The 18394-nt window shown below is 41.8% G+C and overlaps 1 protein-coding gene across 3 annotated transcripts in view; it reads right to left on the reverse strand.

Annotated features, from left to right (window-relative positions):
* Window positions 1–8542: 8542 nt before the first annotated feature.
* LOC111551124 (E3 ubiquitin-protein ligase RNF103) overlaps window positions 8543–18394 on the reverse strand; it is a 117749-nt gene continuing 107897 nt past the window's right edge. For 2 of the 3 annotated variants that reach the window (XM_023224940.2, XM_023224937.2), the window contains 3 exons: window positions 14378–14499; window positions 11503–11617; window positions 8543–9964 (listed from right to left, as the gene is read on the reverse strand). In XM_023224940.2, coding sequence (XP_023080708.1) covers window positions 9822–9964; window positions 11503–11617; window positions 14378–14499 — 380 coding nt within the window. In that variant the 3' untranslated portion in view covers window positions 8543–9821. The remainder of the gene's footprint in view (window positions 9965–11502; window positions 11618–14377; window positions 14500–18394) is intronic. The other variant, XM_023224939.1, reaches the window with a different exon arrangement.

The following is an 18394-nucleotide window of genomic DNA, read 5'->3' on the forward strand; positions in this document are numbered from 1 at the left end:
TAAATTGTCAGCATATAGCTAGATCATGTTTTTTATCCCTTCAATCTGCCTTTTAATTGGAGTTTAATACATTTAGAGTAATTAGATGACTGACTTCTGCTTTTTAGCTGTTTTCTGTATGTTTTATCTGGTTTTTGTTACTTAAAATCCCACCATTACTGCTTTATTTCATATTTAGTTGAAACTTTGTACTGTACCTCCTTTTCTTTCCTTTTGTGTGTATTTTTAAGTTATTTTCTTGGTTATTCCCTCAGGAACTGCAGCTAACATCTTAAGCTTTACAAACTTCAGGAGTTTCTCTTGTTTTGTTTTTGAGACAGAGCCTCACTGTGTCACCCAGGCTGGCACAGTCTTGGCTCACTGCATCTGCCACCTGGGCTCAAGTGATCTTCCCACCTCAGTTTCCTGAGTAGCTGGGACTACAGACATGCACCACCACACTCAGCTAGTATTTTTATTTTTTATTTTTTTGTAGAGGCGAGGTCTCACTGTTGCCCAGACTGGTCTCAAACTCCTGGCCTCAAGCAGTCCACCCACCTCAGCCTCCCAAAGTGCTACGATTACAGGCGTGAGCCATTGTGCCTGGCTTACAAACTGCAATAGTATACAAAAAGTCTGCCCCTATACATCTTCATCTTTCCTTATTTATAGTGTTATTGTCACAGATTACATCTCTATACATTGTGGCCATTAACATAGATTTTTTCTTTTCTTTTTTTGAGACGGAGTCTCACTCTGTCGCCCAGGTTGGAGTGCAGTGGCCGGATCTCAGCTCACTGCAAGCTCCACTTCCCAGGTTCACGCCATTCTCCTGCCTCAGCCTCCCGAGTAGCTGGGACTACAGGCGCCCGACACCTCGCCCAGCTAGTTTTTTGTATTTTTTAGCAGAGACGGGGTTTCACCGGGTTAGCCAGGATGGTCTCGATCTCCTGACCTCGTGATCCGCCCGTCTCAGCCTCCCCAAAGTGCTGGGATTACAGGCTTGAGCCACTGTGCCCGTCCTAGATTTTTAATTATTTATGCATATTTGCCTTAAGGCAAAAAATAGGAAAAAATGAATTACAAACCAGAGTATAACTGGCTTTTATATTTACTTGGAATTATCTGTACTAGTGCTCTTAATTATTACTTTTTTTGTATGACTTTAAGTTAGTCTAGGGTTGTTTCATTTCAGCCTTAAGGTCTCACTTTAGTATTTATTGTGTGGCAGATCTGCTAAGAAATAGACTGCCTTCATTTTCGCTTTTCAGGGAACGTCTCAGTTTCTCCTTCATTCTTGAAGGATAATTTCCCTGGAATATAATTAATTCTTCATTGATAGCTTTTTTTCTCCCCAGCACCTTAAATATGTTATCCTTACAGCCTTCTGGCCCTTGTGGATTCTGATAAGAAATTACATTGAGGATCCCTTGTACATAATGAGTCACTTCTCTCTTGCTGCTTTAAATTTTATTTTTAAGTTTGTCTGTCGTGTCTCATTGTGGATCCCTTTGGGTTTATCCTGTTTGGAATTGAGTTTCTTGGATTCTTATCTTTCAGATTTTGGAGATTTTCAACCATTATATCTTCAAATACTGTCCTTTTGTCTCTTTTCCCCCTGACACTGCCATAATGTGTATATTGGTGAGCTTGATGGGCTTCCACAAGTCCTTTGGCTTTTCTTCATTCTTAACTCTTTCTATTCCATAGACTGATTTTTTTTTTTTGAGACAGGGTCTCACTCTGTCACCCAGGCTGGAGTACAGTGGCATGATCACAGCTCATTGCAGCCTCAGTCTCCCAGGCTGAGGTGATCCTCCTCCCATTTCAGCCTCCAAGTTGGTGGAAACTATAGGTGTATGCCACTATGCCTGGCTAATTTTTTATTTTTTGTAGAGATGGGGTCTCGCCATGTTGCCAGAATAGTTTCAAACTCCTCTGCTCAAGCAGTTCTCCTGCCTTAGCCTCCCAAAGTGCTGGGATTACAGGCATGAGCCACCAAGCCCAGCCTTAGACTGTATTTTTTTCAATTATTCTGTTTTCAAGTTTGCTGATTCCCCCTTGTACCTACTGAAACCTGCTGTTGAACCCCTCTAGTGTATTTTCAAAAATTTCAGTTAGTATACATTTGAGCTCCAGTGTTTCTGTGTGGTTCTATTTTACACTTTCTGTCTCTTTATTCTCATTTCATTAGTAGTGTTTTCCTGGTTTCCTTTTTAGTTCATTTGTCTATGGTTTTCTTTTACCTCCCCAGCTTTTCTTCCCAGGTTTTAGGCAGTCCATTGTATGTTTCAACTTTAATCTTTCACCTCAGGTAAAAGGTGCACTTTCTTCCTCATTGCCTTACAGTGTTTTCAAGCAATGCCTGCGCTTTTCTGCCAAGGAGGTTCTCAGGCAAACCAGAGATGACACCTTGTGTCAGTCTCCCAGACAGATTTACGGCAGACACATATAACTTGTGAATAAGGCCTGCTTTGTTCCCTCTGGAACCAAGAACCAGGGTCTGTGGGCTGCTGTATTCAAGACCACTGCCATGCTGGGAGGGGCAAGTAAAAATGACACAAAGTTTTCTTACCATTATTAAGTTTCCTTTTTCTTAATCCAGATTTACTTGGTTGCTTTATAGTAACCTTTGTTTTCCAGAGCTCTGACAAACTGGGTTCAGGGGTGTTCCCCTCTCTGGAAGGATGGGTGTTTGAAGCTGTCTACTCCAACATCTTGCTGATATTCTATAAATCTATTTTTGAAACTATAATTATGTACAGGAAAGAACTTCCTTACTCTAAAAAACAAGGTATTTCCCCACTATGGCCTAGATCTGCATTTCTGAGATGGTTCAGTGGCTGGGGGATGTTAATTCTGATGTCTCAAAAGAAAACTGTATTAGTCAAATAAATTTGGGAAAAGCATATGAAAGCCTTAGAAAAGTTCTCAAGAAAACCTGTTTTATGTTTATTTTAACCAAACATTTCCAAGTCTAAGATCCTTTTATTACTGATAATAAAGATTACCATTTGAAGAGCACCTGTCATTAACAGTAGGACAAGAAAAATGGTCCCAGTTAGTGAAAGCTTTGAAAGCTGTATGATTTGTCAGTTGCGGGACTGGAAAAAGGCCCAAAGCAGACATGACTAGTACTATTTGGAAACAAATGAGTCAGAACCCCATCTCTACAGGAGTTCCAAGACAAACACCTGGAAATACATAAAACCAAGGTGCCTAAAGCCATATGAGCTGTATGATTGCTAAGTGTTGTGGAAGACATCTTTGATAGATGAGACAGGGATAGTCAGGTTATAGCCTGCTTGGAGTGAACTACTAGGTGACCACCTCAAGCTGAAAAGTGATTTTTAAAAAGCTATGTTTCAAAACAGAAATGTGATGGTGGTTTGGAATGATAGTTTGAGTGCCCTTGGAAATGAATAAAATTAGGGCACCAAGTAGATCCTATGTGTGTTTGGGGTAAGATGCGAGGCAGGGTGGGTGGGAGCTGATGCTGCTATTGCTGGACTCAAGTTGAGTACCTGAAGATAGAGAAACTTTTATTGCACGTCTATACAACCATTATTTGCCTTCCACATCAAATGCCCTTCTAGGACTAAGTGTCCGACTCACTTTGTCCCCAATGATGATGCGTGCATTAGTCCATTCTCACACCGCTATAAAGTACTACCTGAGACTGGAAAATTTATGAAGAAAAGAGGTTTAATTAACTCACAGTTCTGCAGGCTGTACAGGAAGTATGGCTGGGAGGCCTTGAGAAACTTAGTCATGGTAGAAGGGCGAAGGGAAAGCAAGGACCTTCTTCACATGGCAGAAGGAGAGAGCAAGCAAAGGGGGAACTGCTACACACTTAACCAGATCTCATGAGAACTCACTATCATGAGAACAGCAAGGGGGAAATCTGCACCCATGATCCAATCGCCTCCCACCAGGCTTTACCTCCAAGACTCAGGATCACAATTCAACATGAGATTTGGGTGGGGACACACAGCCAAACCATATCATTCCACTCCTGGCCCCACCCAAATCTCATGTCCTCACATTTCAAAACACAATCATGCCTTCCCAACAGCCCCCTAAAGTCTTAACTCATTCCAGCATTAACTCAAATGTCCCAAGTCAGGTCTCATCTGAGACAAGCCAAGTCCCTTCCTCCTATGAGCCTGTAAAATCAAAAACAAGTTACTTCCAAGATACAATGGGGCTGCAGGCATAGGGGTAAATGCTCCCATTCCAAACAGGAGAAATCAGCCAAAAAGGGGCTATGGGCCCCATGCAAGTCCAGAACCAAGGAGGGCAGTCATTAAATCTCAAGCCTCCAGAATGATCTTTGACTCCATGTCTCACATCCAGGCCACACTGACACAAGGGGTGGGCTCTGAAGGCCTTGGGCAGCTCTGCCTCTGTAGCTTTAAATATGGCCCCTATGGCTGCTTTCACAGGCTGGCTAATATTTACAGGTGCACAGTGCAAGCTGTCAGTGGATCTGCAATTCTGGGGTCTGGAGGATGGTGGCCCTCTTCTCATAGTTTCACTAGGCAGTGCCCCAGTGGGGACTCTGTGTGTGGGCTCCAACCCCACATTTCCTCTCCACACTGCCCTTGCAGATGTTACCCATGAGGGCTGTCTGCCTCTGCACCAAACTTCTTCCTGGACATCCAGGCGTTTCCATACATCCTCTGAAATCGAGGCAACTCTTGCCTTTGTACACCCACCTAACACCACATGGAAGCCACCAAGGTTTGGAGCTTGCACCCTCTGAAGCAGCAGCCCAAGCTGTACCTTGGTCCCTTTTAGTCACAGCTGGAGCTGGAGTGGCTGGGATGCAGTGTGCCATGTTCCAAGGCTGCACAGAACAGTGGGGCCCTGGGCCTGGCCCACGAAACCATTTCTCCCTCCTAAGCTTCCATGCTTGTGATGGGAGGAGCTGCTGTGAAGGTCTCTGAAATGCTCTGGAGGCATTTTCCTCACTGTCTTGGCTATTAGCATGAGAGTCGTCTTATGCAAATTTCTGCAGCCTTGAATTTCCCCAGAAAATGGGTTTTTCTTTTTTACCACATGGTTGGGCTGCAAATTCTCCAAACTTTTATAAAAGCTCAGCGTTCGTTTTAAATATAAGTTCTAGTTTCAGGTCATTTCTTTGTTCATGCAAATGAGCATAGGCTTTTAGAAGCAGTCAGGCTACATCTTGAACACCTTGCTGCTTAGAAGTTTTTTCTGCCAGGTACCCTCTCAAGTTCAGATTTCACAGATCTCTAGAGCAGGGGCACAATGCCACCACTCTCTTAGCTAAAGCACAGCCAAGAGTGACCTTCACTCCAGTTCCAAATAAGTTTCTTATCTCCCATCTAAGACCAACTCAGCCTGGACTTCACTATCCATATCACTGTCAGCACGTTGGTCACAACCATTCAACAAGTCTCGAAGTTGCAAACTTTCCCTCATCTTCCTGTCTTCTTGTGAGCCCTCCAAACTTCCAACCTCTGCCCATTACCCAGTTCCAAAGTCACTTCCACATTTTCAGGTATCTTTATAGCAATGTCCCACTTCTCTGGTACCAATTTTCTATATTAGTCTGTTCTCACACTGCCATAAAAAATTACCTGAGACTGGGTAATTAATGAAGAAAAGCGTTTTAACTGACTCACAGTTCCGCAGGTTGTACAGGAGGCACGGTTGGGAAGGCCTCAGGAAACTTGAGTCACAGCGGAAGGGCAAAGGCACCTTTGTCACATGGTGGAGTGGGAGAGAGTGAAGCAGGAAGTGCTATACACTTCTAAACAACCACGTCTATGAGAACTCACTATCATGAGAACAGCAAGGGGAAAATCCGCCTCCATGATCCAGTCACTTCCCACCAGGCCCCATCTCCAACACTTAGGATCACAATTCAACATGAGATTTGGGTGGGGACACGGAGCCAAACCGTATCAGTGCCCAACAAAGTGTACGAGGGATAAAGGAATGCATGAACCGACAGTGCTCTTTCCTTACCTGAGAGCAAGAATGGAAAAAACATGACCTCTCAACAATTAAACCAACCCTATGTTTAGATCATTTTATTTGAGTGGCTGGAAGAGAGGTTATCACTATTCTGGCTATCCAACCATCTACCGAGATAAAGTTTAATTATCCACCTAAATAATATTCAGGGATTATGAGCATCCCATAATTCCAACATCATCCTGTGAAGAAACTAGATGGATTAAGGCTATCATAAAACAATAACCTGGCATTGCTGCATGTCAGTTTTTGCCAACTTCACCTGTGGATTCAATGCAATCCCAGTCAAAACCCAGCAAGTTATTTTGTGGATCTTGACAAACTGGTTCTAAAGTTTACATGGAGAGGCAAAAGATCAGAATAGCTGGCACAATGTTGAAAGAGAAAAAGGTCAGAAGACTGATACTACCCAACTTTAAGACTCACTATAAAGCTACAGTAATCAAGATAGGGTGGTAATGGTGAAAAAATAGACATGATCACTGGAAACAAATCGCCCAGAAATAGCCCCACACAAATACAGTCAACTGATCTTTGACATGGAAGCAAATGCAATACAATGGAGAAAAGAGAGTCTTTGCTAGAGGCAGTGGCTCATGGCTAATCCCAGCACCTTGGGAGGCCAAAGAGGAAGGATCGCCTAAGTCCAGGAGTTCGAGACCAGCCTGGGCAATATAGTGAAACCTCATCTCTACAAAAACACCTTTAAAAATTAGCTGAGCATGACGGCATGCACCGGGGGAGGATCACTTGCGCCCAGGAAGCAGAGGTTGCAGTGAGCCAAAATGGCATCACGCTACTCCAGCATGGGTCGACAGAGTGAGACCCTGTCTCGAAGTCTTTTCAACATCAACAAATGGTGGACAACTGGACACACACATGCAAAATAAAAAAAAAAGAAAAAAAGCAAGAAAAAACAAATCTAGACACAGACTTTAACACCCTTCATAAAAATTAAAGTAGATCACAGACCTAAATGTAAAACACAAAACTCCTGGAAGATAACAGGAGAAAATAGAGATGGCTGTGGGTTTGGTGATGATTTTTTAAAATACAACACTAAAGGCACAATCCATGAAAAATACAGATAAGCTGGATTTCAATAAAAATAAAAACTTCTGCTTTGTGAAAGTCGCTGTCAAGATAATGAGAAGACAAACCACAGACTGGGATAAAATACTTGCAAAAGGCACATCTGATAAAGGACTGTTTTCCAAAATAGACAATACTTAAAATTCAATAATCAGAAATACGCAATTAAACAATAGGCAAAAGACCTGAAAAGACAACTTACTGAGAAGCAAGCATATGAAAAGACGTTCAACATGTCATGAGGTTACTGCAAATGTCAATCAGGTACCACCACACAACTATTAGAATAGCCAAAACCCAGAACGCTTACACCACCAAATGCTGGTGAGGGTGTGGAGCAACAGGAACTCATTAATTGCTGGCGGGAATGCAAATGGTGCACTTTGACAAACGAGACAAACCATATGATCCAGCACTGAAGCTCCTGGTATTTATTCAAATGAATTAAAAACATGCCCACAGAAAAAGCTGCAGACAGATGTTTACAACAGCTTTATTCATAATTGCCAAAACTTGGAAACCACGAAGAAGTCTTTCAATAGGTGAATGGATAAACTGTTCATCTAGACAATGGAGTATTATTCAGTGCTAAAAATAAATGCACTATTAAGCCATGAAATGACATGGAGGAACCTTAATTGCATATTACTAAGTGAAAGAAGCCAGTCTGAAAAGGCTACATATTGTATGATTCTAATATAACATTCTAGAAAAGGGAAAACTAGGGAGACAGTAAAAAGTGGTTGCCAAAGAATGAGATCATGTCCTTTGCAGGAACATGGATGGGCTGGAGGCCATTATCCTTAGCAAACTAATGCAGGAACAGGAAACCAAATATTACATGTTCTCACTTATAAGTGGGAGCGAAATAACATGGACACAAAGGAGTAACACACTGGGACCTACCTGAGGGTAGAGGGTGGGAAAAGGGACAGGACCAGAAAAATAACTATTGGGGACTAGGCTTAGTACCTGGGTCACTAAATAATCTGTATAATAGACCCCCTTGTCATGAGTTTACCTGCACATGTACTCCCGAACCTAAAGTAATTTTTTTTAAGTGGTTGCTGGGGGATTAGGGAAGAAAGGGATGAACAGGTGAAGCACATAGAAGTTTTAGGGCAGTGAAACTATTCTATATGATTCTATAATTGTAGAAGATATTATACATCTGTCCGAGTCCATACAACGTAAAACACGAAGAGTGAATCCTCATGTAAACTATGGACTTCAGGCGATAATGATGTGTCTGGTGTGGGATATTGATAGTGGTGGGAGGCTGTGCATGTGTGAGGACGGGATATATGAGATTTTTTGGTTCAATTTTGCTGTGAACCTACAACTGATTTAAAAAAATCCTTTATTTAAAAAACTTTTTAAACTATACTCTAAAGATGAAATCAAGAGTAATAGGAGGGTCCTCTGGACTCAAGAATGACTTCTTTTTTTTTTTTTTTTTTTTGGTAGAGACAGGATCTTGCTATGTTGCCCAGGCTGGTCTTGAACTCCTATTCTCAAGAGAGCCTCCTGCCTCAGCCTTATAAAGCACTGGGATTATAGGCATGAACCACCACACCCAGCCAAGATTGCCATTTTGTATGATGAGGCTGGAAGGACCCCATTGTTTCAGGATTTTGCTACAATATACAAAAATCGATCTGTGAAGACAGTGGCTGGGTTTTTTTTCCTGCCTGATTAGTTCAGTGCACATACAACTTGGACCAGAGGATCTGGGTTTGAATCCCAGCTCTGATACTTCCCAAACTGAGCTGTTTTCCTTATTTGTAAAGACTAAATGAGATCGCATATGTCAAAGAGCTTTGTAAACTCTCAACACATACAAAGTGTTACTGTTAAAATGATTTATAAATGTATCTTAAGAATGTCCCAGATGAGTGAATGTTGGTTAGGATGCATGACCACACCTTAGTGTGCTCCTGGTCAGCTCCTGACTTTGAGAAAACACGGATAGGAAGGCCCATGTCCCATGCACAAGACAACCAGCTCAAAGCAGGGACAGGCAATGAGAGGTGAAAGAGACCTAGTCCTACAGCTGTCTGATCTGGGTGCAACTTCAATGGGAAGGAAGGGACAGAAGCTCTAAATAGACCCACATACACACCCCAGGACATAATACAGCCACCAGCCAACAGGACAAGCAGCACAATTCCCAACCATCCTCTTGGTTAAACAGATAAAAGAATGGCTGCCATACCATTTCTGTGAAGGCTGGGGAGCAGCATCCACAGAGCAGAAGTCAGTTCTGCTGAGCTTCCAAATCCCATATGCCTGGCCATCGCAACTCTTTCCACACCCAACAAATGAAGCAATCTGGGGCAGCCAACACCTTGAAAGTTTACTGCACAGGGCAATCTACAATGGGGCCAAGTGCTAAAGCAAAAATTTATTAAAATTCATTTATACAGTGTTTTAGAGACAAAAGTAGAATCTTCGACATTCACGCAATCACCTGTATTTTCAGAACTGCTTCATGAGAAGATGGATTTCTTTCTCCTCCCCAAAATAAGATATTTCTGTCTATACTCCTAAAAATGATGCATTTATTTACACCACCTTTACAAGAACAAATTCTTTGCGATCCCAAAACCTGGGCAGAGAGTGAAAAGAGACAAACAGAACCCTCTCCAAAATGGTAGTCCTCACAACGGAGGTGTAATGCAAGAGATACATAAAATGGCAGCTCTTGAGAGGAGTGTGAGCACACCCAGCGGGGTAGGCAGCCCCTAGCTGCGGAGTGTGGCCAGCCGGGACTGCATAGCCTCCAGAGCCTCTTCCTCCTCCTCCTCATCTGAGGCAGCCATCGCTCCTGAAGGTTCTGGCTCTGGAAGGGCATCGGTCACTTTACTGGGTGCTTTGCCCAAGGCCCCTGAAAAGAAAGAGCGAAGATGAACACCACATTGGCTTAAGGAAGCAGCCCCTCAATCTTCCCTTTCATTCCTGGACCAATCTGACCAGATACAAAAATGGGACCGTAAATCAAGTTGTTTTGGGAGGGGGTTTACTCACTCTGGGAAATGTGCAAATAGCTACCTGTAATGATGCCAAAGTCATAATAATTGTGTAGGAATCTTGGTTCTGAAGCTCCTAATCTAAATTCCTAAATGCTACTGAAAACTTTAAATCTTCTTTCTGAATAAAACTAAACTATTTGTAAATCTTCACAAAATATTTTCTTGGAGTAACTGTCTTCCTTTCCCCAACAACTTAAAACCAACAAATGAACAAATAAAAATTAAACCCCACCATTTTTTAAATTAAACATGAAACTCAGAAAATCTAGAAGTAAAAAGTTTAAAAACTCATTAACCATCACTTGGAGATTACTATTTTTATCATCTTCCTTCCAGACTTCTATAGAGACGTTTTTACACAAAAGTATGTATTTCAGTAAAAAGGCTTTAATCACATATTGTAAATATCTTTCCATGTTAATGAGTATATTTCTATATCTATCACAATATATAGTATACCATTAAAATAAATATAACACAAATGATTTTATTAGGCATTTAGTTTGTTTCAAACTTTTCTTTTTTCTTTTTTTTGAGACAGGATGTCTCTCTGTCACCCAGGCTGGGGTGCAGTAGCATGATCATGGCCAACTGCAGCCCGGACCTCCTGGGCTCAAGCAGTCCTCCCACCTCAGTCTCCCAAGCAGCTGGGACTAAGGCATGTGCTACCACACCCACCTAATTTATATATTTTTTGTAGAGATAGGATTTCACCATGTTGCCCAGGCTGGGCTCCTGAGTTCAACCAATCCACTTGCCTCGGCCTCCCTCAAAAAGTGTTGGGATTATAAGCATAAGCTACTGCACCTGGCCTTCAAACTTTTAATTGTTATAAAGAATGCTACTACAGACATCCTTGAGTTAAATATTTCAGCACATTCTTAATTATTTCATTAAACTCCCAGAAGTCAATCTGTTAGGTCAAATACTTTTTTTTTTTTTTAATACATATTTTTTTGAGATGAGGTCTCACTATGGTTGCCCAGGCGGGTCTCAAACTCCTGAGCTCAAGTGATCCACCCACCTCAGCCTCCCAAAGTGCTGGGATAACAGGCGTGAACCACTGCACCTGGCGAGGGCAAGGGCTTTTGAATGGCTACGGTCAAATTGCTTTCAAGAAAGTCTATACCAATTTAAAATCCCAACAGCAGTATATGAGAGCAGTATCTTCCTTTAGAATCATGAAAACTCTAAAAATTTTAAGAATTATTTGTGTTTTTTTAAAAGATGGTTATGGATATTGTGCTTGCTTTTCAAGAAATAAGCTGCATACTCTAAAATGTTAAAAATGTAGAAGGGAGTTAATGCCTAAATAAAAAGCTACTAGCTAATTTAGTGAATGCAGGAAGAATGGCCATAAAAGGAGAAGAAAGGAGGGATCTCATGGTCATACCTGCTGTAATTTCAAACAGAATTCTGTCAATTTCCATTTCTGCTTCTTCCTCCATTTCTTCCTGATCGTCCATGCTTTCAAAAGTGTCCTCTAACATCTCTTCTATGATCCCAGCCTAAACACAGAATAAACATGTCAGTTCGGTCAACTGTTAAATCTGTTCCCATCAGACACCCGACACATCGCCTAGACTGAGCTGAGCCTAAGTCCAGTCCATCCTTTCAAGGGCTGACACACAAGACAGCTGGCCAAAGGAAACACTGGATGTTGTCCTCTCTGCAGAAATACAAAAGTCCCAAAGGGAAACGGCTCTCTAAATGTAACACCCTAGGGGTGGGGATTGCTACTACTGGCTGTCAGCAGAGCTTCCTCAAGTAACCCAGACTCAATATAATGGCAGCACCTGAGAAACAGCTCGCTGACAGATGAGTGTATTTCCAGTGCCGTTTTGGAAAGCATCTGCCCTAACACTGCAAATATAATCCGTGAACGCAGGGGTTGGAATATGGTATGAAAAGTAGTTGAAGCCCTGGTAGACGCTGTGATAACAAATGCCAACAGCAGGGCAGAACCCAAAAAAGGCCTGGAGAGGACTCCAACTTGTCCAGGTTACATCTGCCAGAATGGGGTAATCTGGTAGGTCTGCAAGGATCAGTTAACCAAAATCTGATCACCCACTCCTGGGGGGACTAAGACAATATTTCTAGACCCAACAAGGTAAAGGCCAGACACTTTTCTGGAAGTCCTGTGCCTGGCAGCATGCAGGAGCCAGCCAGTTAGCCGCCTCTGTTCTCAAGGCAGCAGAGCACCACTGCAGGACACAAGCAAATGGCTTTAACACTGGCCCAACCCAACCTAGCCCTGCAGTCTTTGTGCTCAGCAGTTCCTCAACTCCCAGATAGGGCCCTATTGAATGTTCTTTGTTTGTTACTGAAGCAAAGGGTTGGAACAGCAACCTCCAAAGTCAACAAGGGGGCTGCTGACATCCCTGGGCAGAACAGGTACTGGGGGGTTGAGTGGCTGTGGTGGAAGGCATGGGTTCAGGTTTCTGAGAAGCTGCTAGAAAAAGAAAATCCTGGTTGGCTTGCCTCCTGAAAAAACTAAGTCCCTTGCTTTGTACCTTGACGTTCTGGTGATTCAAGGAGCAGAAAGTCACATGTAGCAGCTCCGGCCCTGGCTCCCTTGTACTCAGCCAGGGTACAATTCTCAGTGACTATGCTGAAGGGTTCAGATTCAAAGCAACCCTCTATCCTGCCTGCCTGAATCTAACTAGCACCCTATTCTGCCCATCCTCATATCCGTTCTGTCCAACCAAAATGAACAAATAAATTCAAATTCATGTTCACCCAGGTGGAACCCTAGGGCCTTCCTGAATGGGATCATCTTAGTACTGGGAGCTACTGTAAAAGAAGTGCAATAAATGCTTGCTAATTGGTTAAACAGAGTCCACCAGAATCCTAACTGTAATAGCCCTTCACACTCTGGAGGTAGAAGTTGTCATTTATTTATTCATTCAATCAGCAACGATTCATCAAAGTCCTGCTCTGTGCCACACAATAGGATTGGGGATAAACAGAATGACTAAGATGTGTTCCTGCCCTTGTGAAGCTGAGCCCCTACTGGGGCCTTCAGAATCTACCAGACGCAAGCCTTCCTCCAAATCTGTATTACTCCCAGTATTCAGAAACCATTATGAAAAAGATCCCAGATTCTGAAAAAGGCTTCCCTCTCAGATCCTGGTGGCTCTGAGTTAAAATGAGCAAGCCTGAAGGCACTCCAAGAATGATCTTATTATCTGGTTCTAGATGAACAGTGATCACCAACTTGGGGGCAAGACACCTACATGCTATTTGTAAAGGACATACCCTCCTGACCCATTCCTTCCTTACTGCTACTGCCCAAGGACTTCTCATTCAAACAACCTGGGCCCTGGGCTTTCTATGTTGTTTTTCTGCAATTTTCTTTTCCAGCCCCTCTCTCCCATGCCCTAAACCCTGTATACAATTCAAGTTCATAAATGAAATTCACTGAGACGAAGGGAGGCGATTTCTACGCACAGCCTCTATACAAGAATTTGAGGTGCACACTCTTGGTTGTCAGTCACAGGTCTGCAGCAGGAAACAGCATCTGTGTGAGGGACCTCCCATCCTCATTTCCACTGTGACAACGTCAGACATCAGTGTCCCAACTCCAGATCTTCACTTACAACCAAGGTGACCTTAGGAAAACTACCTGATGACCCAAAGGCTCAGTTTCTGTCTATGTAAAAAGAGGACAAAAATCCCTGCTTCTCAAGATGGCTAGAAGAACAGACTAGGAGATAGGACAGTATGTGGCTGCCGGGGCTTGGCAGCAATGCCTTCTTTATCCCTGTCCTTGTCTGAAGGCCACGAGTACAGGTCCTTGCCAGACCCTGATCCTGGGGGTGGCAGGTATTTACGTGCTTTCTATTTGATTCTCAGTCTCTCCCTTTTTAGTTTAAAACAGGGATCAGCAAACTACAGCTGCTGCAGGCCAAATATGGTCTCTGCCTGTTTTTGTAAATCAAGTTTCTTTCCATCTCCTTGCCTATGTTGGACCCCACAAACTTTATTTCCTTGATCCCTAAATGGTTGCTCCTTGGATCCCCCACCTCCTCTAGAGCTCTGGGTAGACTTTTGCTATTTCTACAGAACACTGCACTGGCAATCTGACCCAGACTCTGCCATGCTGAGCTCAAATGGTTTCGATCAATGTTAACAGCTACTCCTTAAAATTAATTCTGTCTAGCAGGTGTAGTCTGTTCATCCCCACCCACCCTCATCCCTGGATCACTGCTACTTGCTTAGAGTGACTCCGGGGTTTGGAAAGGAAAGCAGGGTTAGCCCTAAGTCACCTTCATCATTTCTTTGGACAACTCCCTCATGGTGGCCTGAATTTCTGGAATCTTCACAAGACTTTGCATAGCCTTCATCACTTCTGTGCTCTTCTGCAAGGAACCAGCCACTCGCAAGACCGCTGAAAGATAATGTGTACAGTCAGGATTGTTCAACAGGATGGAATAAAGAGACACAGCCAAATTATGAGCCATTCCAATAAATAACAGCAGTAGCAGATGGACTCCCAAGGTTATTTGTGTGCCTTTAAATTAATTACTGTCCTTGTTGACCAAGAGACTGACTTTTCTAAATTGTATGCTATCTGGGTTACTACTGATGTGAATTCAGTGAGCATGCACACCAGATGACCAATCTGGACAGTGGCCTGAAGCCACTCTTGACTTTTAGGAAAAGAAACCAGCTCGGAGTAACTGTGACACCCAGGAAAATCACAGATAGGAGGAACAGCTCCAGACCTTGTAAAGGCCACAGTAGAAAAGAGAAGGCTTTGGAACCCAAGTAGAGCTCCCCATTCACCAGCCTATGGACAGTGTCTGTTCGGTATGGAGCCAGCTTATCACTGGTCCTCAGAAAAATGAGAGAAACTAGGATAGATACAGTGAATATGTGTATGTGTGTCAGTGTGAGGTGGTTCCTTACTAGAGAAAAACCTTCTGTAGTCTGAGATTATATGCCTACTACAATCTTCTTTATAAGAAATCATGGTAGTATCAAAAGATCATTGCCCCACCCTCAATGTCTTTAACATGTCAAAGAGTTGGCAACCATCCAAACCTGTTTTAGAATTTCTGAGACTTGAAGTTCTGAGAGCTGTCATATACAAGCTGTTCCCTAAAACTGGCGCACAGACTTCCTTCCTCCTGGCTAAATCAGGAGTCACACTATAGGTTTACCTCTGGTGGAATCCAGACCCTAGGAAGCTTTCACATCTAAGGGAAAGCAAGAGTGACCAGAGAAATGCCTGTCTGACATTTATAGCACATGTATTTTCTAAAGGAGTAAGGGAGTTTGCTAGTTGCAGAGAACACTTCATTTCTCTTAACACTGACATGGGAAAATAAAATATTTATTAATATTAGTAGAATGACAGAGGAAGTGTCAAGAATCTGAGGCTGAAATAAGCAATAAATTACATATGCCATTAAAATGATATAAAAAGTGATAGAATGTTAAAAGTTATTATTGATTATATAAAGATGGGAAGAAAAGGGTAAAAATAAAGCAAATTCCATACAGTTTTGTTTATAAAGCCTGATGTCTACATGAGCCTGTAATTGTATTATTTTATAATTTGTGTCCTGATACATCCTTATATATAAGTTGCATTATTATTTGCATCCTGAGTCTGTAACCCAGAGAGAGTACCTGAACATGGTATGTGTTCAATAAACTTCTTTGAGCTGAATTAGTGAAAATAAGTAAACAGATGGGAGACATGGAAAAAACTATGACTAGAGAAGTATTTAAACACTGAGTCATTTGTATTTTGAAAAAGGTATAAATTTCTCATTATTAGAAGGTACAAGAAAGGAAGAGTCAATGTTGTAGGAAAAAGAGGACACAAAAATAAACTTAGAAATAAAACTTACTACAAAAACATTCAAGTTGATAACCAATCAAAATGGATTAGGTAAGTGGATTTTTAAAAGGCCAGACTAATTTTATGTTGTACACTTGAAACTCAAGACAAAGGTGGTTGCTATGGTTTGAATATGTCCCCTCCAAAATTCAGGTGTTGCCACTGTGATAGTATTAAGAGGTGGAGCCTTTAATAATACTGATATTTTATGAGTTAATCATAATATAAAGTTTAACTTTAGAACTCAGGGAAATCAGACCTTACTCTTCACAGGATGCTAAATGTTCACCCAGCAGAGGGCGATGGTGTATGCTTACAGCTCAGCTCCGAACAGTGCAGAAGCAGTGAACTTGGTAAATAATTCGTTGGAAAGAAAGAAAGTGTAAAGAAGTAAACATGCAAAGCACAATATGTTAGAATTTATTGCAAACACTTTCAAGATTTGATAACTGTGGGAGATAAGTCATTTCAAATCTTCAAGGTTTGTTGAAATATTGGTACAAACTGCCTAGAAGGGGAGAAAATCAGCTTTTGAGATACTCTAGCTTCAAATGACAGATTCAGCTGAGTTAACAGTAGTGGGAATTATATGCCTTTTCACTTTTTAAAAATCTTTTAACTCCATTTCTAATTTTTTAACTTAACACTGTTAAAATTATGTTGTTTTACTGTTGTATGCAACAATAAAAATAGTGGTAACTAAAACAAAAAAAAGAGGTGATTAGGCCATGAGGTTCCACCCTCGTGAATGGATCAGGTACCCTTAGAAAAGGGCCTGCAGGAGGCAGTTTGTTCTCCCTTGCCCTTCCTCCTGCCATGTGAGAACACAGTATGCCTACCCTCCAGAGAATGCAGCCCTTACCAACCAACCAACCCTGCCAGCACCTTGATCTTGAACTTCCCAGACTCCAGAACTGCATAAAATAAAATTCTACTCTGAATAAATAACTCAGTCTCAGGTATTCTGCTATAGCAGCACAAAACAAACTAAGGTATAAAAAAAATGTATTTCCTATGTTCCAAAAGGAAAAATGAAATAAGACGGTATGGCAGGTAACAATTATTTCATAATAAAAATAGCCAGACCTTCAAAAGAATGAGAAGGCAAGCCACAAGCTGCAGGAAAATATTTGTAAAAGATATATGTGATAAAGGACTGCTATCCATAACATACAAAGAACTCTTAAAACTCAATAATGAGAAAATAACTGAACTTAAAAATGGTCAAAAGACCTGAACAGATAACTCACCAAGATGATATATTAATATGAATGGCAAGTAAGCATATGAAAAGATGTTCAACATCCTATGTCATTTGGGGACTGTAAATTAAAACAATGAGATACCACCAAAAACCCATTAGAATGGCCCAATACAGACCACTGACAATACCAGATGCTGGTGAGAATGTGCCGCAACAGGAACTCTCATTTATTACTGATGGGAATGCAAAATGGTACAGCCACTTTGGAAGACAAAGCCAGACACACACTTACCATATGATCCAGCAAGTGTGCTCCTTGGTATTTATCCAAATGAATTAAAAATATGTCCACAGAAAAACCTGCACACGGATGTCTTATAGCAGCTTTATTCATAACTGCCAAAACTTGGAAGAAACCAAGATGTCTTTCAGCAGGTGTATGGATAAACAAACTGGTACATTCAGACAATGGAATATTATTCAGTACTAAAAATAAATGAGCTCTAAAAGCCATGAAAAGACATGGAAGAAACTTAAATGCATATTACTAAGTGAAAGAAGCCAATCTGAAAAGGCTACGTATTGTATGATTCCAACTATATGACATGCTAGAAAAGGCAAAACTATGGAGACAGTAAAAAAAAAAAATCGGCCGGGCGCGGTGGCTCAAGCCTGTAATCCCAGCACTTTGGGAGGTTGAGACGGGCGGATCACGAGGTCAGGAGATCGAGACCATCCTGGCGAACACGGTGAAACCCCGTCTCTAACTAAAAAATACAAAAAACTAGCCGGGTGAGGTGGCGGGCACCTGTAGTGCCAGCTACTCGGGAGGCTGAGGCGGGAGAATGGCGTAAACCCGGCAGGCGGAGCTTGCAGTGAGCTGAGATCTGGCCACTGCACTCCAGTCTGGGCGACAGAGCGTGACCCTGTCTCAAAAAAAAAAAAAAAAAAAAAAAAAAAAAGAATCAGTGGTTGCCAAGGGTTAGTAGGGAAAAAAGATGAATAAAGACAGCACAGAGAATTTTTCGGGCAATGAAACTACTTTGTATTTACTGATACTGTAATTGTGGATAGCATTATACATGTGTCCAAACCCACAGAATGTACATTACCAAGAGTGAATCCTATGTAAACTATGGACTTTGGGTGATAACGACATATAAATAAAGGTTTACTAATTGTAACAAATGTACCACTCTGGTGTGGGATGTTGATAGTGATGGAGGCTAT

This window comes from Piliocolobus tephrosceles, chromosome 15 (assembly GCF_002776525.5).
Source record: "Piliocolobus tephrosceles isolate RC106 chromosome 15, ASM277652v3, whole genome shotgun sequence".
NCBI classification, from domain to species: domain Eukaryota; kingdom Metazoa; phylum Chordata; class Mammalia; order Primates; family Cercopithecidae; genus Piliocolobus; species Piliocolobus tephrosceles.